The sequence below is a fragment of the Brassica napus genome, chromosome C3 (genome assembly GCF_020379485.1).
Source record: "Brassica napus cultivar Da-Ae chromosome C3, Da-Ae, whole genome shotgun sequence".
Taxonomy (NCBI): domain Eukaryota; kingdom Viridiplantae; phylum Streptophyta; class Magnoliopsida; order Brassicales; family Brassicaceae; genus Brassica; species Brassica napus.
Genome location: NC_063446.1, coordinates 24,559,354 through 24,583,468, shown reverse-complemented (window position 1 = coordinate 24,583,468; position 24,115 = coordinate 24,559,354). Strand labels below are relative to the sequence as shown.

General features: G+C 38.4%; 6 protein-coding genes, 1 non-coding gene and 1 pseudogene across 13 annotated transcripts; 4 read left to right on the top strand and 4 right to left on the bottom strand.

Annotated features, from left to right (window-relative positions):
* Positions 1-836: 836 nt before the first annotated feature.
* Positions 837-4,469, top strand: LOC106388906 (probable xyloglucan glycosyltransferase 6). The gene is made up of 6 exons (XM_048750151.1): positions 837-1,058; positions 1,245-1,972; positions 2,248-2,556; positions 2,859-3,149; positions 3,223-3,336; positions 3,405-4,469. Exons 2-6 carry the CDS (start codon positions 1,283-1,285, stop codon positions 4,035-4,037), a joined length of 2,037 nt encoding a protein of 678 aa, XP_048606108.1. The 5' UTR covers positions 837-1,058; positions 1,245-1,282; the 3' UTR covers positions 4,038-4,469.
* Positions 4,470-6,511: 2,042 nt separating this feature from the next.
* Positions 6,512-8,438, top strand: LOC106388907 (probable glucan endo-1,3-beta-glucosidase A6). The gene is made up of 3 exons (XM_013829083.3): positions 6,512-6,713; positions 6,785-8,080; positions 8,170-8,438. The coding sequence occupies exons 1-3, from the start codon at positions 6,578-6,580 to the stop codon at positions 8,205-8,207; spliced, it is 1,470 nt and encodes a 489-aa protein (XP_013684537.1). The 5' UTR covers positions 6,512-6,577; the 3' UTR covers positions 8,208-8,438.
* A 2,840-nt stretch (positions 8,439-11,278) lies between these two features.
* On the top strand, positions 11,279-14,946 carry LOC106388908 (myb-like protein X). 4 transcript variants are annotated; one of them, XM_022699442.2, is made up of 5 exons: positions 11,279-11,429; positions 11,868-11,969; positions 12,223-12,370; positions 12,861-13,632; positions 14,015-14,946. In XM_022699442.2, exons 3-5 carry the CDS (start codon positions 12,293-12,295, stop codon positions 14,500-14,502), a joined length of 1,338 nt encoding a protein of 445 aa, XP_022555163.1. In that variant the 5' UTR covers positions 11,279-11,429; positions 11,868-11,969; positions 12,223-12,292; the 3' UTR covers positions 14,503-14,946. The 4 variants fall into 4 exon arrangements, with proteins under 4 accessions (XP_022555163.1, XP_022555162.1, XP_048606107.1 ...); XM_022699441.2 differs by having other exon boundaries at positions 12,060-12,370; XM_048750150.1 differs by having other exon boundaries at positions 11,822-11,969; positions 12,060-12,370.
* Positions 14,947-15,635: 689 nt separating this feature from the next.
* On the top strand, positions 15,636-17,687 carry LOC106386348 (ninja-family protein AFP3). The gene is made up of 2 exons (XM_013826201.3): positions 15,636-16,608; positions 17,074-17,687. Exons 1-2 carry the CDS (start codon positions 16,179-16,181, stop codon positions 17,505-17,507), a joined length of 864 nt encoding a protein of 287 aa, XP_013681655.1. The 5' UTR covers positions 15,636-16,178; the 3' UTR covers positions 17,508-17,687.
* A 30-nt stretch (positions 17,688-17,717) lies between these two features.
* On the bottom strand, positions 17,718-18,419 carry LOC106385657 (annotated as a pseudogene).
* Positions 18,420-18,649: 230 nt separating this feature from the next.
* Positions 18,650-20,296, bottom strand: LOC106385656 (RPM1-interacting protein 4). 4 transcript variants are annotated; one of them, XM_013825564.3, is made up of 5 exons: positions 20,157-20,276; positions 19,349-19,744; positions 19,038-19,226; positions 18,872-18,920; positions 18,650-18,768 (listed from the first exon to the last, which is right to left on the bottom strand). In XM_013825564.3, exons 1-4 carry the CDS (start codon positions 20,160-20,162, stop codon positions 18,879-18,881), a joined length of 633 nt encoding a protein of 210 aa, XP_013681018.1. In that variant the 5' UTR covers positions 20,163-20,276; the 3' UTR covers positions 18,650-18,768; positions 18,872-18,878. The 4 variants fall into 4 exon arrangements, with proteins under 4 accessions (XP_013681018.1, XP_048606106.1, XP_022555161.1 ...); XM_048750149.1 differs by having other exon boundaries at positions 18,872-19,226; positions 20,157-20,296; XM_022699440.2 differs by lacking the exon at positions 18,650-18,768 and having other exon boundaries at positions 18,822-18,920.
* A 1,270-nt stretch (positions 20,297-21,566) lies between these two features.
* On the bottom strand, positions 21,567-21,638 carry TRNAK-UUU. Its single transcript has one exon. It is a non-coding gene; the product is annotated as a tRNA-Lys (tRNA).
* Positions 21,639-21,918: 280 nt separating this feature from the next.
* LOC106388909 (Usher syndrome type-1G protein) lies at positions 21,919-23,549 on the bottom strand. The gene is made up of 6 exons (XM_013829086.3): positions 23,267-23,549; positions 22,901-22,962; positions 22,576-22,808; positions 22,390-22,464; positions 22,245-22,307; positions 21,919-22,168 (listed from the first exon to the last, which is right to left on the bottom strand). The coding sequence occupies exons 1-6, from the start codon at positions 23,377-23,379 to the stop codon at positions 22,124-22,126; spliced, it is 591 nt and encodes a 196-aa protein (XP_013684540.1). The 5' UTR covers positions 23,380-23,549; the 3' UTR covers positions 21,919-22,123.
* Between the last annotated feature and the right edge of the window lie 566 nt (positions 23,550-24,115).

Here is a 24,115-nt window from a genome sequence, read left to right as displayed (position 1 = left end):
ATTGAAAACTATGAAAAGCATTGTGATGGGAAATTGGGAATGGGTAATGATATGTCGTATATCCTCTTCTTGACCATACACTACTCCTCCTAACCACATAACTTTTAACCTTTACCACTTAACTTCAGCCGTTCCCCACAAATCCTCTAACCTTGTCACAATTCCTCAGCCTCTAACTACAACAACCTTGACCACAATAACCACCAACACTCTGTGTCGCCTTACCACATCACCCCATAACCCCGTCCACATCAATATTTCTCCAGACCACATAACTTCAACTTTTACAAACACCAGCCATCAAAGTAATCTAAAAATAAAACAATCTAACGGTCCTGCTAGAAACCCATAACTCCATAAATCTGTCACATATTAATTGACTAAACAAAGAACGTAACTAGTGTTGATAATCTAACGAGAATAATGTTTTTTAGTCTATGCTTTTTATTTCCAAGAAAAGATAATTTTGTCAAGAAAAAAACAAAAGCTAGTCCAAAGTACACTACCGGCATAAAGTATGTTAAATTGTAAGGATCCGTGACCAAAGTATGTCTATATGTTAATCTCTCTTCATCTAGCTATCTTTCTTTTTCTATTAACGTGGAATATTTTTATGAGTTTTAGTTTGATATTTATCTGTTTTACTTGGTAACTTTACCGTTTCAAATTAGTAAGATTGTGAATTTCATGATTATGGTATTGTAGATTACTGAAGGCTACAATATTGATCTAGGTAAAGAAAGTTACAAGCCCATTAAAAAGCCTAACCACTAAAAAAGGGGCCGTAAACTCTTTTTCCTCTTTGCTTTTTAACCAACCTTACCAAACCGCTGTTTAACTACAATCCGACATGAGTGTAGTTTATGTCTAAACGCGAGGGTAAACCAGTCTTCTCAATTACAAACATCAATCTCTCCACTCTTTTTTTTTTTTTAGCCTCCCTCCTCCTCCCCCTCCACCTTCATCTTCTTCTTCTTCCTTTCGTTAAAAAGCCATTGTAGATCGATCCACAAACCTCAGTGTCTCCGTCGACTACGGAGACTCGTCGACTTCTACCGGTAATCTCTATTTCTCTCTCTACAGATCTGTAAAATGCTTTAACCCTCTCTCTCTCTCTCTCGATCTCTACCCTCCCTCCTTAGATGCAAATGATTGTTCATTTAATGAATGAGATCTCATAACATTTAGTTACCATATTGTATAATAAAAGATGTTACTAAGTTTGTTCTTAATTGATCTCTCAGGCCCCAAAGATTGGATCCATCCATTGCGTTGTTGTTCGATGTCTCGCTCCCAGAACGAGGAGTTTCAGCAATGGTGGAATAAGCAGCGGAACAGAGACCACGACGGCGGCGACGACGAAGCATTCCTCACCGTCGAAATCCGAACTCCGGCCGTTGACCCGACGGACAAAGATCGGATCCGGACACGGACCCTCCGCCAGCTCTCCCGCCTCTACCTCCTCAGGCTCAAGCAGCTCGCCTCCTCCTCCGTCTGGATCGCCTCCTCCTTCCTCCACCTCCTCCGCACCGCCAACCGCCGCATCGCCAACGACAATCCCCCCTCTTCGACCTCCTCCGCGAGGCTGTACCGTCTGATCAAGGCCTTCTTGGTCCTCGTCGTCCTCCTCCTCTGCTTCGAGCTCGCCGCCTACTTCAAAGGGTGGCACTTCACGCCTCCCTCGGTTGCCTCCGCCGAGGCCGCCGTGGAGGTGGCTTACGCTTGGTGGCTCGAGATCAGGGCGTCTTACTTGGCGCCGCCGCTTCAGAGCTTGACTAATGTCTGCATTGTCCTCTTCTTGATTCAATCTGTGGACCGTCTGGTGCTTGTGCTTGGATGCTTCTGGATCAAGCTCCGTAGGATTAAGCCTGTTGCGGCTATGGAGTACCCGGCTAAACCGGTTGGAGAAGGGATTAGATTGGAGGATTATCCTATGGTGCTTGTGCAGATCCCTATGTGCAATGAGAAAGAGGTGAGCATTTGAATCTTGACTTATTGAATCAAGGAATCAAGCATTTGTAGTTAGGATTATGAAGCATTCGCCTATAGCCCCGAAATTTAATGAAAAATTTACATATATATATATATATAGGCCCTTAAATATTTTTGTAAAAGTTTTATATAAACTTTCACTAAATCGTCTATATTCTCCAAAATCTCAGGACCGGCTCACAAGATTTCTGTTTTTTTTTTTAGTTATTGCAGTTCTTGTTTTGTTACCTAATCTAGTTGGTGTGACTTTTGCAGGTTTACCAACAGTCCATTGGAGCGGTGTGTATGCTTGACTGGCCGAAAGAGAGAATGCTAATCCAGATTCTTGATGACTCAAGTGAGTTAGACGTTCAGGTGCTTATAAAGGCTGAAGTACAGAAATGGCAGCAAAGGGGTGTTCGGATAGTGTACAGACACCGTCTCATTCGCACTGGTTACAAGGCTGGAAACCTCAAAGCTGCAATGAACTGTGAATACGTCAAAGATTACGAGTTTGTCGCCATATTTGATGCAGATTTCCAGCCGCCTGCAGAGTTTTTGAAGAAAACTGTGCCTCATTTCAAGGTTAATCATTCACTTTTTAAAATATTTGGCTCATAATAAGTTTTGCTTCACATCATCAGTTCGTTACATAGTGTCAAGCAAAGAAATCTCTAGATAGTGATTATGCGCTTCAGGCGGGGTGCCTAGACCGATTTTTTTTTTTTTGAACATCTAGACCGTTTTTAAATTAAAAAAAAAATCATTCTAGAAAAATAGCTTCGTTTATCTTTGAGATTACAGATTTTTCTTACATTTTAGTTGAAGGTTTACACTTGGAACAATGATACCACTAGCCTTTCTGACATGATATATGTTTATTCCAGGGGAGAGAAGACTTAGCCTTGGTCCAAACACGGTGGGCCTTTGTGAACAAAGACGAAAACTTGCTAACAAGGCTACAGAACATAAACTTGTCTTTCCACTTCGAAGTCGAACAACAAGTTAACGGTGTCTTTATCAACTTCTTTGGCTTCAATGGAACTGCTGGTGTTTGGAGAATCAAAGCCCTGGAGGATTGTGGTGGTTGGTTGGAGCGAACAACTGTTGAAGACATGGATATAGCTGTCCGTGCTCATCTTTGTGGATGGAAGTTCATCTATCTCAATGACGTCAAGGTACTTTGTGTTTTTGCTTAGAAGTTTACCTTTTCATTCTCCAGCTCTTTAATCTCATACCATTTACACACAGTGTCTCTGTGAGCTTCCGGAGTCTTATGAGGCGTACAAGAAGCAGCAGTACCGTTGGCATTCAGGTCCAATGCAACTGTTCCGTTTGTGTTTCATGGACATTCTTCGCTCAAAGGTGAGGTTGATGATTGATTATATTTTGAGATTGTTGTAGAGTTTGGTCTGATCTTTTTCTACTTGCAGGTGAGTGTAGGCAAGAAAGCTAATATGATATTTCTCTTCTTCTTGCTAAGGAAGCTTATCTTACCATTCTACTCATTCACTCTCTTCTGCGTCATTCTCCCATTGACAATGTTCTTCCCAGAAGCTAACTTACCGTCGTGGGTCGTTTGCTACATCCCCGGGATCATGTCCATCTTAAACATCATCCCAGCCCCAAGATCTTTCCCTTTCATCGTCCCTTACCTCTTGTTTGAAAACACAATGTCTGTCACCAAGTTTGGAGCCATGATCTCGGGTTTGTTCAAGTTTGGAAGCTCTTACGAGTGGGTGGTCACCAAGAAGCTAGGGAGATCCTCTGAGGCTGATCTGATTGCCTACGCGGAGTCAGGCTCTTTGGTTGAGTCCACGAATATTCAAAGATCGTCATCTGATTCGGGTTTAACCGAGCTAAGCAAGCTAGGAGCGGCTAAGAAAGCTGGGAAGACTAAAAGAAACCGTCTGTACAGAACAGAGATTGCTTTGGCTTTCATCCTCTTGGCTGCCTCGGTGAGAAGCTTGTTGTCTGCGCAAGGGATACACTTCTACTTCCTCTTGTTCCAAGGACTCACTTTTGTGATTGTTGGTCTGGATTTGATCGGAGAACAGGTCAGTTAGTTTTATATAAAAACACCCCTTTCCTCGTTTTGAAACTACATTTGCACCCATACAAGTTGAAGAACAGAAAAGAAGAGAGAGAAGCTCAAGAGCAAAGTCAGGAGGATGAAACCAACTCAGATATGGATTCTTGCTGGTCCTTTCTACATAAAAAAAAAAGAAAAACAATTCATTTTTTAAAAGTTTTTTTTTTGTCTTATGATACTCTTTACCTGTGATGGTTTAGATTTCTTTCGTTTTGTTTTACGGATAGTATTAGGGGGAAGTGGCAGAAAGAAAGGCTTTGATGATGATGACCTCTCTTTGTTGTGGTCTTAAGCCGAAAAGACTTGACTACCGATTTAGATATTTGTTGTAATGCCACACTCAATTCTTTTGAGTAATTTGTTGTTGTTTCTTTCTCCAGGATTCATCTATACTTTTTGAACTCAATTGTTTTTCTTGTTTTTTTTTTCCAATTTGGGGAATTTTCCATGTTCTTTTAAAATCAATTTTGTGATAATTTCTTAAGTATGAATGCCAAATCAATATTTTTTTAATGTTATTAGTTCCTATAAATTAATTTATTATAAGAGCATCTCCAAGAGACAATATCCAAGAGACACTTTGTTTTTGGCTCTCCAAAAAGAAACTTCGAAACTTCAGATTCGAAGTTTTGAATAGTGAAACTTTATATTAAACTTCAAAATCAGTTTTACTTCTCAAACTTCAAATCTAAAGTTTCATATTTTAAATTGCATTTTGGTCTTTATAATTACACGTCACATTTATAATCTTTAAATATTTTCTCATTTATTGTATTAATCCATAAAAAAATCATATCTCATAAAAATTTCAATTTTTATTATAAATTTAAGTTTTACACAAAAAATTAAACACAACTTTAAAATAAAATTTAAAATATTTTAAACTACATTTAGACAACAACAATACAAAAAAACTTAACCACAATTTTTTTCAAAAATTACATTTCAAAAATTACATGAAGACATAACTATTACCCAAATTTAAATATTACAACACTAGTAGTCATGTAAATTTGATCCAGAACCTCCAAAATCTCTAAAATATTGGCCAAATAAATTTTGTGTAACCGAAGATAGTTTTTGTTATGATGTTTATTTCGTACGCTTCTTTTTTATCATATCAAATGTATTCACTGAGTTTTAATATCATTGATAGAAGTTAAGTCTTTTAGTAATATTTATTTTCCTCTTTTACTTTCTTATTCAGATCTAATGTATTTACAAAAGTTTAAAATCTTCAATAATTTTTAGTTTGTGATCTACAAATTAAAAATAAAGAGAGTCATTTTTCTCCCAGATATACTAGTTGATCATATATGTATTACAAAAATAGTTTTATGGAATAATATGGTATTTTTTGGAAGTTTAATATTAATTATGTTATTTCTATTTGAAATTGTATTTTAATATAACATTTTATTAGTTAATATTTTTGTAATATTTTTATATATGTGTTTAGTTATTTACATAATTTTTATGAATTTAAATTAATTATGACAAATATAAGGACCATAAGATAAAATATAAATAGTTTTAAAGTTAAATTTAAAGTTTTGCTTTTAGAGAAAAACATTTTTAAATTTTAAATATAGAGTTTGGAAACTTCAAAATATTCTAATTGCATACATTATGATAAAACCATTTCTATAGTTTTTTTTTTGTTTCGAAGTAAAATATAAAAATGGCTTTTGTACTGGGGGCCTACTAGCTATATTTACGACTTTATTGATTTATAGGTATAATTGTAATGTTTGTCCAAAAAAGAAAAAAAAGGGTATTATTGTAATGAAACATGAGATCTAAAGAGCATAATGTCACGTCACATCGCTAAAGCATCATCAGAACGTTACTCTCTTTTTCTTCCTCAACTCTCATTGAACATTTACTTCTTTATTACAAGACGACCGTTGAGATTTGTCTAGAATTAATACACAAATCAACACTGTCTTGTATGAGTATTTATATACATAACCTTTTCATCACATCAATCTCATTATCTGAATCAACATCAATACATTTTTTTCAACGAACTTAAGTGATAATTTGTAGTATACGATTGTTTCCTCATTCGGTGACACCTGAGAGCTAAATTAAAATCATCTGATAACAGTTCATCATTTACTCATCTAGCTAATTTACCTAAGTAGCATTAGGTGCCCATACGATTACTATATCAGCTAGACTGAAAATAGGAATTAAAACATGATTGATTCTAACAGAGTAACAGTCTTTTTAATCAACGTTAAAACCCCTCGGTTACACTTAATATCAACCGTTAAGACTAATCTGTGCTCATGCATCATGTAACATCCTGACAAAACAAATTTATTATAAAAAGTAAGTATTCATAGGGCACTGTTGAATAAATCTACTCATGCATCATGTAAATACAGTAGAGATACGGTACATTGTATAAATACATCTGTATACAAACTTAACTAATACAGTACGTTGTATTATCATTTAAATTTAATCCTCAAATTAGATTATTTTTCTTTGGTGTGGGGAACATGTATGTTAAATATCTCCACTCTTCTCTCGTACGTCTTACATCTACTTGCTCTCTTCAGACAACAAGAAGAAGAGTTCTCAGTTAACATCATGAGTGTTCTACATCTCCTCGCTCTGTCTCTGCTCGTATCTGTTTCAGGTAAAACCTCTCTAGAACCACCTCCATTAATGTCGGTTTTAACATCTTCTTTATCTCTGTCTTGTCCACAGGAGCAAAGTTCTCAGGCCGACCAGGAGTCAACTACGGCCAGCTAGGAGACAACCTCCCGTCTCCGTCAGACTCAGTCAAGCTCATCCAATCCCTAAACGCAAAACGTGTTAAGCTCTACGACGCCAACCCAGCCATCCTCGCCGCCTTAAACGCCACCGACATCACCGTCTCCGTCATGGTCCCTAACGAGCTCATCGTCAACATCTCAAAATCGTCATCCCTCTCCGACGAGTGGATCCGATCCAACATCCTCCCGTTTCACCCCTCCACCAAGATCCGTTACCTCCTCGTCGGCAACGAGATCCTCACCTCCGCGGACTCCGAGCTCAAATCAGCTCTCGTTCCGGCGATGCGCAAGATCCAACGGTCGTTGAAGAAACTAGGCGTGAAGAAAGTCAAAGTGGGGACCACGCTCGCCGTCGACGTTCTCAAGACCTCGTTTCCTCCTTCGAGCGGCGAGTTCCGTTCGGATATTTCCGGTTCGGTTATGAAACCGATGCTACAGTTCCTAAACCGGACCAAATCTTTCCTCTTCGTTGACGTCTACCCGTACTTCCCATGGGCCCAAGATCCGGCCCATGTAGATCTCGGTTACGCGCTTTTCGAATCCACCAACGTCACCGTAACGGATCCCGCCACGAATCTCACCTACCACAACCTCTTCGACCAAATGATCGACGCTTTCGTCTTCGCCACGTCACGCCTCGGGTACCCGGATCTTCGAATCTGGGTCGCGGAAACGGGCTGGCCCAACAACGGCGACTACGACCAGATCGGAGCCAACGTCTACAACGCCGCGACTTACAACCGCAACGTCGTCAAAAAACTCTCCGCCGAGCCTCCGGTTGGAACTCCGGCGCGGCCCGGGAAGGTCCTCCCGTCGTTCATCTTCGCCTTGTTCAACGAGAATCAGAAAACGGGTCCGGGCACGGAGCGGCATTTCGGACTCTTGCATCCGAACGGGTCTCGGGTCTACGAGATTGAGTTGTCGGGGGAGACGACGGAGTACAAGGAGACGTTGCCGGCGCCGGAGAACAATGAGGTGTACAAAGGGAAGATATGGTGCGTGGTGGCTAAAGGAGCGAATTGGACTCAGCTTGGTGAAGCTCTATCGTACGCTTGCTCACAGGGGAATAATACTTGCGACCCGATTAAACCCGGAGGACCTTGTCATAAACCGGATTTAACCGTGTTGCATGCTAGCTACGCGTTTAGCTCTTATTGGGCTAGCTTTCGTAAGACCGGTGGGACTTGCTCGTTTAATGGCCTTGCCACTCAAACCATCAAAGATCCGAGTAAGTCATGTTCTCCGGTTTAGTAATTTTTGGATGTTTAAAGCGGATGTAGTTTGCTGAAATTATCTACGCTATTGTTGTTTGATCAGGCTTTGGACGTTGCGAGTTTCCGAGCGTGACACTGTGACGACTAACGAGTTACGACAGTGTCGAGAAGACAGGACTAGGAGGAAAGACCGCGCACGATGTTACTGCTTGATTAGTAGATTCGTCACGTGAAACCGTACGATGTTCCGGCTTGATTACTAGAAACGGCACGTGATTACGGTTGGATGTTTTTAATGTGTTGTTTATTTAATTTGTTCCCCGGCGAATAATAAAAACTCATGAGTTGTAATAAATTCGTTTCTTCTGGTAACGTGACCGATTCCTTACGTCTAATTAATACCAGTATTTGTGTTAATAAGATTAGAAGTTAATATTAGTAATTAGTACGAAGAAGTAGTGTTGATGACAATACACCTTTTCTAAAATGTAATCACAGAGAATCGGATACCATTATGATTCTATAGGGAATATGATACCATAACTCTTTATCACTTTGCAAAAAAAGGTCAACCCGTGAACTTTGTGTCTTTGCTTGCACTTTTGCAAAAAGATGAAAATATTATTGTATTTGTAAAGTAGCTTATAAATTCACAACTTCACAACTTCATATACAAAACGAGACAAAGAAAAACAAACCCAGACTAAAATGTAAACTTGAAGGTATAATACAACCTCTGCAGTTTTTGCTATGATATCTCTAGTGAATACGGTTACTTGTTCAGTTTTACCGAAACCTATATTTTCCTGTCCCTGGCTTCTAAAAATAGAGCTCAAATGATGTGACAATGCATAGGTTATAATTGGAGCTCATGCAGTGATGGCTAATGGTGGGGTTATAGGGCCTGTCGGAGTCAACATAGCTGCCCTGGAAGCAAAAAAGCACGCAGTCCCATTTGTGGTTCTAGCTGGCAGTCATAAGATTTGGTTCCAAGTTGTTTATATTGTTAAAAGCAGTGATTGCTCTCATGTACTAGTATTAGTACTTAGTAGTAATTAGTTTGTTTCTTCTGGTAACGTGACCGATTCCTTACGTCTACTTAATACTAGTATTTGTCTTAATAAGATTAGAAGTTAATAGTACAAAGTAGTGTTGAATGTTGATGAGAATATACCTTTTCTAAAATGTAAATTGTAATCACAGAGAATCGGATGCCATTATGATTCTCTGGGGAATATGATTCCATAACACCTTTCACTTTGCAACGAAAAGTCAGCCCGTGAACTTTGTGTCTTTGCTTTATCTTTTGCAAAAAGATGGAAGTATTGTATTTGTAAGTAGCTTATAAATTCACAACCTATTTTTTACTACATATAAATTCACAACTTCATATACAAAACGAGACAAAAAAACCCAGACTAAATGTAAACTTGAAGGTAAAATACAGCCTCTGCAGTGTTTGCTATGATATCTCGAGTGAATATGGTACATGTTTAAACCTCTTCAAATCTGTTTTTTCTTTCTCGTCTCTGGCTTATAAAATAGATCTCAGATGATGTGATAATTCACAGGTTATAATTGGAGCTCACGCAGTGATGGCTAATGGTGGGGTTATAGGACCTGTTGGAGTCAACATGGCTGCCCTGACAGCAAAAAAAAAGCATGCAGTCCCATTTGTGGTTCTAGCTGGTAGTCATAAGGTTTGGTTCCAAGTTGTTTATTTTGTTCAAAGCAGTGATTGCTCCCGTGAACCTGAAAACTTGACTTATTGCTTTTATATATGTCAAACAGCTATGTCCACTCTATCCTCACAATCCGGAGGTATTACTAAACGAGCTGAGATCTCCATCTGAACTTTTAGATTTTGGTGAATTCTCTGATTGCCTTGATTTTGGATTGGGTTCCGGGTCTCCTCTTCTTCAAGTTGTCAACCCAACATTCGACTCCAGTCGGTCCCACCAAACCTTGTTAGCTTTTTTGTAACATCCCGAGTTGTGATATATGAAAAGGCTTAACATATTTGATTTGACTACCTATGTCACCAAAGTTGACTTACCTTTTCCGTCGCACATCCATTTAGAACTCCAGAGTTAATTGTGCTTGGGCTGGAGTAGTGAAAGAATGGGTGATCTATTAGAAAGTGATTCGCGATACCGTGCGAGTGATGCCAAAACACGGGGGAAAGTCGGGTGGTGATTGCAGGATCAGTAAACAAGACTTTGGGCATTGGAAAATTAACGGACCGGCCGTTGGAACGGGATGGGACCCACGGACCGAGAGAGCGGGCGTGGGTGACCTATTAGCCGTGGACGGTCGGAGCGTTACATTCTCCTCCTTTATTTTTTGTGTGCACCAATACCTTGTTATAGTTTTTTTATAAATATTTTTTTTTGAAAGAATGTTAAATTAATGCAAATAAAAAAAACCTTGTTAGCCTCTTTATAACGGATATATAAGTCTCAATTTTTATATCCTTTCTTTCTTGTAGTTAGTATATTCTTTATGGCGTTATTTTGTTTTGGTTAAGAAGCTGATGATAGTAGTTTCTGTTTTGGATACAGGGGAGGACACAACACACAGTATATGTACCGTCTTATCGCCCACTAATAATAGTCTGCTGATGGTTTACTGGTGTGCAATAAAGGACTAGTTTTTGGGTCTCTTGGCCACACAACACTCACTTGGTCGGCCATTCATAGTTGGAGGATATATGTACATTGAACAAAACAGTTGCTCAAGGGTTGCGAATGTCACGAGAAACATTTTTGTGTTTGCGAAAATCGGTCAGGGCCAAGTTTGTTTTTTCGCCGTGTTTAGGGAGTTGATTGTTAATGAACTTTCCTTATCAATTACAAGAGTTACTACCGAAGGTCGAAATCTTATTATTTAAAGTTTTGGGTGTTATTAAAGTTTGTAAAGTACTCTTTTAAGTCAAGTCGGGAAAACCGTACAAATCTTGGTGATTTAAGTTTAAGATTCCAAAAAGGAAGGAGAAAAAGAGAATGTTAGCTGAGCTCAAATGGAGTTGTACAGAAACTTACGTTGACTTGTCGTCCCATGGATTGAGATAAAAGGTGAAAAAACAGTTGAAGACTTGTTCAAGTCAAAGTTGCGCTAATAGATAATGGGCTTGGCCCAAATATTACTTCAAAACCCGAAAAGCCCTTTCTTGTTTTATTTCTCGTTATAAATACCATTTGTCGATGTTCAGACCAAAGTTTCTTTCTTGGTCGGGGTTTTTAGAGAGAGAAAGAGAGAGGAGTCTTCTCTGTCTTCAAGAACAAACCCATATACAAAATAATAACACGTAATTCAAAAGAAAAAAGAGAGAGAGAGCATTACAGATATATACAGAAAGAAAAGGTATATAAATATGCCACCACATGGAGATTTAGAGAGAGAGAGAGATATTTCTCACTTTCATCATTGTTCATCTTCTCTCTCTCTCCTCTCTATCTTGTATATGATTTTCAAATAAAACCAAAAAAAAAATGTTTTCAAAGAACCACCCTTTGATTTTCCAATTTCTCTATTGAGCTGAAAAACCTTTTTAATTTTAAAGTGAAAGTTTTCGTGTTTTTTTTTTTTGAAATTCTGATCCGCCGAATAATCTGAGCTAATTGACGTTGTGTTGCTAATCTGGGTTTTCTCAAAATCTCGTCTTTCTTACTTGAACCTAAACCCAATTGCAATTAGCAATCGTCGTTGGCTGCTGAATTTTTTTTTGGTCCGATTGGTTTTTGATTTTTGTTTAGGGTTTGATTGGATCGCAGCCTAATTTGCGGTTTTTGATACTGTTAGGGATTGTCCCTCGGAGATTAAACACTTGTGGCAAAGAGTCTTTGTGATCGAGAATAAGTGTGTGTATCAATCGGAAAGAGAAAGAGGAAGCTACCTTTTAAGGTGCTTTTGAGCTGTTCATAACTCGTAAACTAAACTAATTTGAGCTTTATCTTGGATATGATATCCATTTCTGCTGCTGGCTTTTGGCAGGTTAGCTACAAATCTCGCCGAGTTAGTTGCTAATTTTATAGTGCCTTTAAGGATCTGTCAAAAGATAAAGGAGGATTTGAAGTGTCCTTTTGGTTTGCTGGTGAACCAAGTTTTGGAGCTTCTTAAAGTGATTTTTTTTTTATTGGATATGATGAGCTAAAAGGGGGAAGTCGAGAGAGTATATACCACTTTTACGGGGGCTTGAGGGAGGGAGGGAGGGGGGTAAAAGTGCCATGTCTCGTTGCTTCCCGTTTCCACCTCCAGGATATGAGAAGAAGATTAGCACCGATGAAGCAAACCCTTTGATAAAGGTTAACTCATAGAACTTCTTACTCTCCTTTGAAATCATCAATCAATCATATGGGTGATTATGTTGGAGCGTGGCTAGAGTATTGTATTTACGCAACACATCCTTTGCCTCTAGGCTCTTAGAACCAATATAGAATACTGTTGGCTAATGGAGGAGAATGGTGGTGATCCTTTGTGATGTTTTTTTTTTTACAACGTATGGATCATGTTAATTGTTGGAGTAAGGGACATATAGACTGGTTCAGAATTTCTAGTAGATTGCAGGCGTTGTAGAATCTTTGACTAGTTAACAAATTGAAGTGAATACTCTTTTTGCTGACCAGTTTTGATAGAGAATATGAGAATACGTGCCTAGTAATTGGTGGCTGGTGTAGCATTAGTGTAAGGCTAACAATGAATCAGACTAGGTACGTAACTGGAACTAACTAATACTCTGCATGCCTATCTCTTAATCATCTTGTTGTCTTTTTCCTCCTGGGATTGGAACTGCAGGAAAAACAAAAGAAGGAAAAGAAGCACAAAAAGGATAAGGAAAAGAAAAAAGATAGAGAAACAAGCAAAGACAAACACAAGGAACGGAAGGAGAGAAAGGAGAAACATAAAGACAAGAAAGACAAAGACCGTGATAAAGAAAAGAGCTCAACTTCAGAGGACAAAAAAGCTTCTTCTGTTCTGCCCAACACAAAGGACAGTGAACAGCTTGTAACAGATAATGGTAATGGAGAGTCTAAGTTTATTCAGGATCTGGCAAGAAGGATCAGAGATGAAGAAGCTACAGACAGCCAAAGTGTGGGAAAGATTAGTTTTCCCAATGGAGTCACAGAGAACAAGCCAATGTCACAAAACAACCATAGGAAAGTTGATGAAAAGCGAAGCTACACCATGGCAAAAAGGTCTGAAAATGCGGTTCTTCGAGTACCATCCAGCACTGATCAGAATGGATCTGATGTTATGGTTAAACCATCGGAGAAAAAGGATCATGAGAAGAATCACCGCAGGGAAAGTGTTACCAAGAGTGATTTGCCATCGGACAGCGAAAGGATAAAGAAAAACGAACCAAAGTACACAACACATAGAAGTAGTCAAGAGGAGAAAGAGCAAATTGGTCATGACAAACCAAAGTATGTAGAGGGAGGGCCGAGGCTAAAAGAGAGAGACTTAGACTTTAGAGTGCATGACCTTTCAAAGGCAAGCGTTAAAAATCTCACCGCAGGTGGAGTACTTGGCAAACGGAAAGATCATGAGACAAATGGTTTCTTGTATGGTGAGTCCTTCCTTGATCCAACTTCTATTTTTATTCAGTCATGATATGTTTTTTTGGTCTTCGTAACTTGTTTGATATCTATATATGTATAGTTATTTCACACTTTGTATAGTTATTATTGGAAGACTGATGTTTTTTTCTTCTGGTTTTTGTTTTCCTATTAATGTGATTGACCCAACTCTTTTATTTATTTGAGTGGATAATATATTTATTTTGGTGTGTATTAAGTATTAACCTTCTATTTTTGTTCACTCATGGTATATTGGAAGACTGATTTTTCTGGTTTTTGTTTTCCTGTAATGTGATTGAAATATGTTTATTTGTTATGCTACTATTGTGTTGTCTCTTAGCATGAGTTGTTTTTTTTTTAATTGTTATGCAGAGAATGGATCTAGGCAAAACAAGATACAGAGGCCAGCTGCTTCTCCAATAACATCCGTGGAAAACGGGAGGATGTTGGGAGGATGCCAAACTCTTCCTAAACCTGTTACTGAGTTGCAAGGAACAGTGTGTAGTAATCCACTGGTCAAGGAGGAGCATAGAGTTAACGGTTTCATTGATTCTCAAGAACCCAAAGATCGTCCAAAGAAAGTGAAAGAAAACGGCGGAGCGTCAGCGAAGAAGCGGTCTCATCCGGACTTGAAGTATTTGGATCAGATACTGAATGTACCGCAGAGGGAGGAGTTGTGTGAGGTTGGTGAGAATGAGGAACAAGAGTGGTTGTTTGGTCAGTCTGGAGTGAAATTACTAAAGAAGCCAAGGATAGATTCTTCTACCACTTCATTGGATGAGTCTCTGCAAGTCTGGAACCAGGCTCTTAGATTAGAATCTGCTGATACGGTTGCTCTTCCATATGTGGTTCCCTTCTAGTTTGATGACACTCTAACGTTCATTATTCACTTCAGCCGAGGAGAAAGATCCTCCCTCACATTCTATTACTCGGTTTAGCAAATCATAATGAGTTGATGGAATGAGAGATTTTGAGGGATGACTGGTTTGGCTTCATGAGAAGGAGAAACTTCCTTGCAAGAACACGTCAAGTCTATGTAGGTTTTAGAGTACGGTCTTTTTTTCGAGTGTGATTGTTGGAAACGAGATTTCAGACTTTTGCTTCAGTTTTGATTCTACTGTGTCATCATCATATGTTGATGAGATTAGCATTAAGCTGTATATTAGAGAGGATATAGAAAATGGGGGGGGGGGGGGGGAGATGTTATAATTTTACCCACTAATACATTACATTTTTACATTTTGTCTCCTCTCTTCTGGGAGAATCAAAGCCATTCTTGGAATGCAAACAACATTTCATCTTCATTGTTTACTGATTGGTTCCTTTTTTTCTTTTTTAGTAAGACACTTGAGCATAGGCATGTGCTTCCCACACCCATACTTCCCAGATGTAATAAAGCAGATCATCAAACGGCACTAGATCTTGTCTCCATTGCTACTATAAGAAAGGGTTTTTTTTGGGCCTGAGCATAAAATATCTGCCATTAAATTGAGCCGGCTCAGTACACCTTATCTTCATAACCCAACACTTCAAAATCCAGTGTAGTTTGGATAAATTAATCAAATTTTCTGGTTCGATCTTTTAGTAAATTATTAAAAATTATAATTTTTAATAAATCTATAAACTAACCAATGTTTTTTCCTTAATTTTTCTATTTATATTAGCTGGAGAAGAAATAAGCATGAGCTTCTTAGCTACTTTCTTAATCTGTGTAAAAAGTCTCAAAAACACTTATTCAGGAAAAACGGAGGGAGTAACATTTTTTTTTGACAAACCATAGTATAGTGTTACCAAAAAAAAAAATAAGACAAACCATAATATATATTTTTGCACAAGTTGTTACTACTTACTTTTCATTGATCAATCAAAGAATCTTCCTTTTGCACTGCACTTTCCAGGTGCAACTCATGCAGGAGAAAGGCGTGTACTTTCTTCCATATAAAGAAACTTCTTTAAAACTGTACCACGACTTGAAGAAAGACATGTGTCACATAGGTATGTAAAGAGAACATGCCTTCAATGAGAATGGCCCCAAAGCAACGGCGCCTCCGCTGAGCTGGACGGTCTAACCTATTACACTGTCCTTATCTTTCAGTTCAAGATTGTGGGACCGTCTTCAACAGATGCTCTACACGTGTCAGCCTCGGAGTCGAGTTAGTGTTCGAGATTCGCGGAGACGCAAGAAACTGAAAAACGAACGTGTCCTCGTCAACGCCAGCAGATATCTAGTAAACACGTGTCTGATGCATGTTTCACGTGTTACACGTGTCGGACTCGGTGCTTCCCGCTGGTTTTTAACCAATAGATAAATAGAAACAAAATGAAGTGTTTATCGATAATCCGAGATTATAGCGGTAATAACGTTTACAGGCTACCTTAATTAGTCATACGTGTAATTGAAAACCGCCCATGTCCACTATCCTCGTTAAACACGTGTCAAGCTATGCGTTACATGGTTTCTTAAATCTTAAAAACAAATATCCCAGGGCATAAATATCGATAAAGAAACCATATATTTTCTTTCTTTTGACGTAACATGGTTGTTGAATCTACATCAATGGCAACAAAGATTGGTAAAGACGAGGATGTTGAAGTCGAGCTTGAGCTATGTCTTTCTCTGGGAGGTCCTTTCAAGAAATCAGACAAAGCCATCATCATGAGATGCGCCAAAGATATTGGCGTTGATCTTAATGACGGGACCACAACGTATGAGGTCAAAGAGACAGGGAAGAAGCGAGAAGCGAAGCAGCAACAGAGAAGCAGAGGAGAAGGAGGAGAGTGCAAGAGGATCAGAACAGAATGTAAAGAAGCTACTAACGGCGTGGATTTGGGTTTGAGCTTCGGTGATATGGGTAACGGGTACGGGTCGGGTCGATATAAGGAGAATAGCAAAGACGTTACAATTGGGTCACCCATTAGCAGCACGTCCGACGTTTCCGATCCCAGCAGCTCTCCATGCCAAGAAGGTATGTAACGATCATCATATATATATATATTTTTTTATCTTTGATCGATACGGAGCATTATTATAATTTTTGTTTTGTCAAATTCTTGGTGTAAAGATACAAACGTCTTCTGGTAACAGATAATAAGATAAATACTCGACCAATTGGCAATTACATAAGAAAAGTTCTAGAGGAATATTTTCTTAATTTCGTTTTGTTTTTGCAATTTAAGTTTTTTTTTTTAATTTCCAAAAATTGCAATAGAAACTAGAAAGATTATGAAAACTAATATACTCGACTCTTTGTAAAAATAATATAACTGATGAAGTTGAATTTGATCAACTGATATTTAAAAACTTTTTTCCTTTTTCTTCACAAAATCTCTTTTTTACAGTATAGGTTAGATATATTGAACAATCACGAAATTCATGGTACTTGCATGAATATAATTCGTAGTTACGTATACGTTGTGTCCTTCATGTTCAGGTGGAACTAGCGTACTTGGGGAAAATCCAGATCAAACAAAACCGGTTAGATCTCCGGTTAACAACACTCTAACCGGTACAGAGGAAACGCGGATCACGGACGGTCCAAACGATGCGGTGGTAAAGGAGTCGCAAGAATGTTCCAATTCTATAGCCAAAGAAGCTGGAAAGCCTCCGAAACCACGCCCAAATAGCAACGGAATTAACGGCGGTTTGCTTCCGTTTGCTAAGATGCCGTTCGTGACTAGCACCGGTAACGGACCCGATGGCAAAACTGTAAATGGGTTTCTGTATCGGTACTCAAAATCAGACATCAGTATAATCTGCGTCTGTCACGGAACGTCATTCTCTCCGGCTGAGTTCATCATCCACGCCGGTGGGACCCATGTCTCGCATCCGTTAAGACATATAACTGTTGTTCCGTCAACGTTTTAAAACTTTTATTTTTCTTTGTTGTTAATTTTACGGTTTGTGTATATATTTAGCTGATGGCCCTTTTGAGTTCAAAGGGATTCTTTATTGGTGATCTAGTTTCTGGCAACCATTTTTCAACACAAAACTATAATTTCTGTGAAAGTACAATAACCTGAAGTCCCGGAACTTGTCTACGTAATATATCAATTTTTTTTTCTTCACGTAATATATCAATTTATATCATCGTATCATGTTAAGATAATTGAATTGGCTCTTGTACACCAACCAATAGAACCTCATCACCATATTAAATCGTATGGTTGTTTATACAATTTTTCTACGTAAACACTAGACCAATAGCAAAAGCCGGTTAAGCATAACCAACTTTCTGACCAACTATGTACAATCTAATAAACAATCGATGAATTGGGGTACATTTGTAAAGTGTTATTGTGTTTGGTGTATTGGATTTCTACAATTTGACATTTAGAAAACAGGATATGATCAATATATAATAATGAGCAACTGCAAAGGAAAGAAAACTAAAATTGAACCATTTAAAATTAGAAACCTCCTTAGAACTGAAATTTACATGAACAAGAGGATAACAAAGGATATAGATCTATTCATTCATGACGGGTTTGTTGTCGCTGGCCTTAGTTCTCTCGGCCTATCTTCGCCTCTCCTAATTATCATAACACAGACGATTAGTGAAACAAAAAAATAAAATGACCCACATTATAATATTGAAATCCAAAAACAATATTCATCTCGTTCTGGATCAGACAAAAGAAAGGGGTAAAAAGGTGTTTGTACCTTTTGTCGGAAGTTCCCTTCGAGCTCAGGAAGGATTTGAAGAGAAACGAATTAACATCGTAAATCATCTTCCATCAATTCTTTAGTAACTTCAAACTCAGATGGCTGCAAATGAAATAACGATAACCCTAGAGGCTAGAGGGCTACCAAGTTCATCACATTTATATTGTCTTGACTGACACCTACTTTGAAACAGTTCTGATGATTTTATTTTGGGCTTTATCTCTTTGAATGGGCCCAACGCAGCCCATATAGAGCCGAAGACCTTCATAGAAAGAGAGAGATTCTTGTACAACTAATGTTGAAGAGAACGCAACAAATAGAAAACATACAGTCTGCACATTTACTTTCATACGCAAGTTTTTTCTTGAGAAATGGATAAACAAAGATAAACTACACAACCAAAACACACTACTATAGTATTTAGTAGTGATTCCTCCAACGTTGTTCACAACAAAAACCACTCCTGTTGTTACAAAAAAAGAAAGAAAAAATAACACACAAAATCTTAGCAAAAAAAAAAAAAAAACACACAAAAGACAGAAAGAGATATGTCAAAGAATATGTACATTGTCTTCAGTATTTACTTCCCTTTCGGCCCCATGGGAAACAACAGACCTACGCACATCCTTTCACGTTAATACACATAAAATATGCAATGATATGGATAGCAAAGCAATTGTGTGTTTGAAGTATTACACAAAATATATTATTTAAGATGGTTATGTGTAGTACCTTGGAGGAGTTTGGGGAGGGAGATTCATGTTGACTGTTGATGGGGCGAGATGGAGTGTTTCCGGCTGTTCCACCGTAGGGTCTGGCACCTTCACGCCTCTCTTCTTTCACTTGGTCGAAAATGTGTGTGTAACTCATATTCTCCCCTGAACCTACTGACCCTGGAAATGGTGGAATCGTCGTCCCTCCCTAACATACAATTGTAATAAGCCAACTACTTCATAATATCCCTTAATTAAACTAATACAATATGACTCTTCAAACGCCAATGACTAAATAAATAAATAAAAACATGTAAATGTATGTCATACCCTTCCGTTGCTGCCGCCTCTAAGATTGGGTCTAGGCTGTGTCTGTGCGGGACGAGGAGGAGCTTGCGGATGCCGGTTTCCTGATCCACCTCCACCTACATAACCTCCGTATAATCCGCCTCCATCTCTGCCTCCGCCGTAGAGCTGGTCAGCAGGAGGAGCTCTGACTTTATTTCTCTCGGTTGGTGGAGGTGCTCTTGGCGTGCCCTCTCTAGCTGGTTTTGGTGGTTCAGGTCGTGGAATTCTAGGAGCAGGTTGAGGAGGAGTTTTGATATCTGAGTTCTCTAGAGATTCGTACAAGTCTGCTCGTTTGTTCGTCCTCGCGTTATCGAAGACGACCGTGAATGGCTGGTCTTGGTTGCTCCAGTCCCCAAACTTTGGAACATGCGGACGGTTCTGTAATCAAGCATTCAAGGATGAAGTTATTATGAGAATTTGGTCGAAAGGGTTTCGAGTTTTAGCCTGACTTAAAAAGATATAACTTGATGTGCATGAAACCAATTTGCTTCGTTAGCCCTAATCAGAACTACGAGAGCTAGCTTCCCGTTACACACTAGAGAACAGATATAATTTTCAGAATACGAAAGTCAACTGATTGAAACAAACTAAGATCTATGTTTTAACGTTCAGACAGTGAATTTAAAGATTCATTGGAAAACAACAGTTTACTAGTTGAAGATTCCGACAAACTTTAAGGTTTTGTTAAACATGGTTTGATATGCAGATCTGAGATGGGAATACAGGAAAGAATAAAGGGATATATAAAACATATAAAAAGTGTTGATACAAAAGATTATTTCAAACTTACTGTCATGTTTCTTGATCTACACCGCTATAAATGAAGAAAGGCTTCAACAATGGCTATGTCTGAAACCGAGAAAGAAACAAAGAAACGTGTTGAGAGAGAGAATAGAGATACGCAAATATGTTTATATATATATGATGACGTTCACTTTTTTTTTTGAACAACCGATGACGTTGACTTACGTATAAATAATGTCTTTTTACTCTGTAAAGTTTGAATGTCTCCGTTGCGTCTGTCACGGTCAACAGCGACTTGTTCAAAACTTTACGACACGACTTGGCATTAACCGCGTCTTCTCTAAACGCTACACACGCTTTTCACAGTTTTTTTTGCCAGAGTGTCATCCACATTTGGTCTTTTCTCCCTCAGGTTTTTCTTGTCTTGTAATATATCAAACTCTTCTTGTATTTTAAGAAAATGTTTCATGGCCAGTCTACGATATACGTACTTCATAACAGTTGTTAATATCGAAATGTATCTTATCCGTTGAAGTACTTAATTTTTGGAAACATTTAATCGTGTTTCAAACATTCGATTAATTAACTCGGATAAAGAAAATTATATGATGGATGAGCAAAAAATGTCAGATTATGTGAAGGAGGGTCGTGCAAGTGCAACTCACCATTATGTTGTTTGTAAGTGGCATCTTAGTTAATCAATTTTGTTGCTAAATATTTGTTGTTAATTAAACTATCGCCGGCGTCATCAAGTGTAAAATAAAATATTGTGCTAGCATGTAGAAGAATAATAACAATTTGTATCTTATTAGTTAGCCTTGGCGTCTCTTGGTTAATTAGCTGTTGAACGTACCTAGTTGAACGGGCAACATGGTTACAGCTGCATTATTTGGTTATACTAATTACCACAAGACATATTATATACCCAATCGCTGGTGTATAATAAGAGAAGTTGTCTCTCTAGGAGACGAAGACTTCAAACGACTGTCTTAGTCCAACTTGTATATAGCACCAAATTAAATATTTTTGACTTTATCAATCGGTCCATCACATTCAGTTCACTTGTGTTTTTGTATATTGAAACAGTGGAGAGGTACTATAGTAGCAGAGACTTGTTTAACATTCCAAACATTTTTTAAGATTTGATTAATTATACTATTACAAAGTATAAAAATATTAGCCGATTCTTATCCAAGACTGGCTTACATGTATTATGGACCTAGTGCTGAGTAGTTTTCTTGGCTAAACTTTACTTGTCTTTTTGAAAATTAGGACTCTAATTAATATATGGACCTGAGTCCTGCTCTTATATTGGTTCTTTACCCACTGATGGTGTCTCTAAAATGGCAAAATTATGAAAGGATACAGTTTTTAGCATCGGCAAAAAGTCATCTGAACAATGTACTTTCTAAAAAAAATTGTAATTTGAGCATTAGTAGGAAAAAGGGTTAAGTAACGCCGTCTGTGGAGAACGAACCCACGGCCACGGGATTAAAAGTCACGCGCTCTACCACTGAGCTAAGACGGCTATTGAACATTCGTACGATGAGGATTACTTCAAAGATACTTATAAGAGGTGATAGTTCTGTAGTTTCTCTCTCTGTCACCGTTCAAAACGTAGATGAGAACTGCTCTGAGAAGACCCTTCCTTCAACGTGCTCCTATCGCTGTGGACTGATCAAAAGAGATGTTTTTGGTTCTGGGTTTGATGATACAGCGGCTGAGTCACTGGATGATGTGTTTCAGTGGCGGTCGTGGGCATAGCGGGAAAAAAGTAACGTTGTTGTCGTGAACGAAGAGAGTGGTGATGAGGTGAAAACCGGTAGTGTTTGTCTCACTATATTTTAAAATTACATAAGTCTACCGCCAAAAATTCTAAGCTTCTGAAACGGGAAGATACATTAAAAAAAATACGAGAAAAAGAAAGCCAAATCATAGTATAGCCATGTAAACGACTTCCGGAGACCGTTCAGCTGATGAGCTTGAAGCCATTATACAAAAGACACTAAACTATTAGCGTTTTGATCCCAATGCAAGAAGTATCTTCTTCCTTGGGCCCTGAAACAAAAAACACAGATAAGATCATAAAGATGTTGAACAAAGTGTTATTAGCGTAGTCTTATAAGTAGCTTACCATTGGTATAAGCATAGCCTTGAGGTCATCATCTGTCATATGCATGAGAGCATCCATATCAACCTGAGAAAGACCAAAAAAGAATGAGAACACGAGCTTATGACAAGATGACAAAAAGCATATGTATATATCAAATATTACATACTTCTTCCACTTGAAAAGCTGTTGAATATTTCTCGAGACCCAATGATTCCAGAAAGCTATCAACCGACGCACCAGCCTGAAAACCAAAAAATGTAAAGCTAAGAAACAGGTAGTGTACAGTATCCATAAGCTCCCAACGGTCAGAAGAATGGTTTTATAGTTGGAGAAAAGTGAAATAATATTTTGCCTGCTGTGACTTCTTCCTGGTAGCTTGACTTGAAGTTCTTCTAGTAGTCTCTGTTGCAGTTCCAGTCACTACACTCTTCAAGCTCGGTCTAGCAGTCTCCACTTTAGATTTTGGTTGCACATTCATTGTCCCAGAGAGCTTTTCCCGTAAATCCCTCACGCCTGAACCACTTTGAGTCCCATGATGCCTCTTCTGAAGCTTCATGCGGAGATCTCCAGAATCAACTCTGCGATCTAAGCAAGTCATCAAACAGAGAATCAAAAACCAAACATAAACACCTTAGTTTCTGGTAAAGAGAATTAGCCAGAGGGAAAAAAAGACATACTTGAGAGTTGAGGCTTGTCACTACTGAAAAGATCATGCTCCCATTTGTCATCCTGCCTTTGCCTGGAAGCATGAGAAGGAAGGTGGAATATGAGTATAAACCCAATCTCCAACACATAAACAAACACAGATTCAGTTAAAGGCAAAATCTCTATACAAAAGAGCCAAACATCAAGTCTCTCCATATCTAAAAAGTCCTCCTAAGCTAATTACCCTAAGAAAGAGACATCTTGTGCTGCAAGGAAGATCATAATGTAGCTATCATCAATCTATAGTCTATACACAAGAGGTAACATCCTACACCAAGCACCAGCTAACAACAAATGTAGAATCCTAAATCAAGATTGAATTCAAAACAAATTAGAACCTTTTCCCAGTCACTCGTCGCGAGGGAGTAGAGTTGTCGCTAGAACCGCCATTGATTCGATCCTTTACGAGTTTCCTGCTTCCAGACTCGGACTCCAATCTATCAGCATACATCTTTTATTCGACGAAAGATTCAGACTTTTCTATCCTAAGCCCTAAATCAAGGAAACCCAGAAGGCGAAAACGTTCCAGATAGAAACCCTAGAATCTATCGAAAAATTCACAGGGGAAGAAGGAAAGAGAGCTTCATGAACGAGGATCTGTGTTAAGAGGAGAGAGATCCAATCAAGTACCGCGTCAGCTTCGCTTAATCGGTTCGGGTTCGGTCTAGTGTGGTTAAGAATTACGATTATACCGTACCGGACAAAAATAAAGAAACGGTTACGCCGGTTTGACTGAGAGAAAATGATCGAAACCGGTTTAATCCGAGGAGGTAATTCGACAACATTTCATCCAATCGGGTCGGGTATAGTGGGGTTAAGAGTCGGGATTAGACCCTCCCGGTAAACAAATAAATGTTTAAACCGGTTTGAATGATCGAAAATCGTCAAAACCGGTTTAATCCGATGAGAGAATTCGATTTTTTTCATCCAATCAAGCACCGGGTCAGCTTGGCTCCATCAGGTCGGGTCTAGTGGGGTTAAGAATCACGATTAAACCGGTTTGACTGATAGAAAATTAAAGCAAAAATTGGCTAATTGGGCTATACTGGAAATGAATCGTCTCATTATAGGTTTGAGTACATCGTTTTTGTCCCATTATATCTTTGCATTTATAAATACAAAATTAAGCCTATAATTAAGAAATAACATAATTTTATTAACCTTAATTATTAATAATATTTGTGTTT

What these genes read in the sequence shown, in the direction of transcription:
- LOC106388907 (XM_013829083.3), top strand. Translation starts at nt 6,578, where the DNA reads ATGTTAAATATCTCCACTCTTCTCTCGTACGTCTTACATCTACTTGCT. An exon ending in TCTGCTCGTATCTGTTTCAG is followed by an intron (nt 6,714 to 6,784) that starts GTAAAACCTCTC and finishes TCTTGTCCACAG; the next exon opens with GAGCAAAGTTCTCAGGCCGA. An exon ending in TCAAACCATCAAAGATCCGA is followed by an intron (nt 8,081 to 8,169) that starts GTAAGTCATGTT and finishes TTGTTTGATCAG; the next exon opens with GCTTTGGACGTTGCGAGTTT.
- LOC106385656 (XM_048750149.1), bottom strand. An exon ending in GAGGCGGCAGCAACGGAAGG is followed by an intron (nt 19,227 to 19,348) that starts GTATGACATACA and finishes ATTGTATGTTAG; the next exon opens with GGAGGGACGACGATTCCACC.
- LOC106388908 (XM_022699442.2), top strand. Translation starts at nt 12,293, where the DNA reads ATGTCTCGTTGCTTCCCGTTTCCACCTCCAGGATATGAGAAGAAGATT. An exon ending in AAGCAAACCCTTTGATAAAG is followed by an intron (nt 12,371 to 12,860) that starts GTTAACTCATAG and finishes TTGGAACTGCAG; the next exon opens with GAAAAACAAAAGAAGGAAAA. An exon ending in GACAAATGGTTTCTTGTATG is followed by an intron (nt 13,633 to 14,014) that starts GTGAGTCCTTCC and finishes ATTGTTATGCAG; the next exon opens with AGAATGGATCTAGGCAAAAC.
- LOC106388906 (XM_048750151.1), top strand. Translation starts at nt 1,283, where the DNA reads ATGTCTCGCTCCCAGAACGAGGAGTTTCAGCAATGGTGGAATAAGCAG. An exon ending in AAACTGTGCCTCATTTCAAG is followed by an intron (nt 2,557 to 2,858) that starts GTTAATCATTCA and finishes TGTTTATTCCAG; the next exon opens with GGGAGAGAAGACTTAGCCTT. An exon ending in TCTATCTCAATGACGTCAAG is followed by an intron (nt 3,150 to 3,222) that starts GTACTTTGTGTT and finishes ATTTACACACAG; the next exon opens with TGTCTCTGTGAGCTTCCGGA.
- LOC106388909 (XM_013829086.3), bottom strand. Translation starts at nt 23,379, where the DNA reads ATGTATGCTGATAGATTGGAGTCCGAGTCTGGAAGCAGGAAACTCGTA. An exon ending in CAGCTTTTCAAGTGGAAGAA is followed by an intron (nt 22,308 to 22,389) that starts GTATGTAATATT and finishes GGTCTTTCTCAG; the next exon opens with GTTGATATGGATGCTCTCAT. An exon ending in AGGCTATGCTTATACCAATG is followed by an intron (nt 22,169 to 22,244) that starts GTAAGCTACTTA and finishes TTTTTGTTTCAG; the next exon opens with GGCCCAAGGAAGAAGATACT.
- LOC106386348 (XM_013826201.3), top strand. Translation starts at nt 16,179, where the DNA reads ATGGTTGTTGAATCTACATCAATGGCAACAAAGATTGGTAAAGACGAG. An exon ending in CAGCTCTCCATGCCAAGAAG is followed by an intron (nt 16,609 to 17,073) that starts GTATGTAACGAT and finishes CTTCATGTTCAG; the next exon opens with GTGGAACTAGCGTACTTGGG.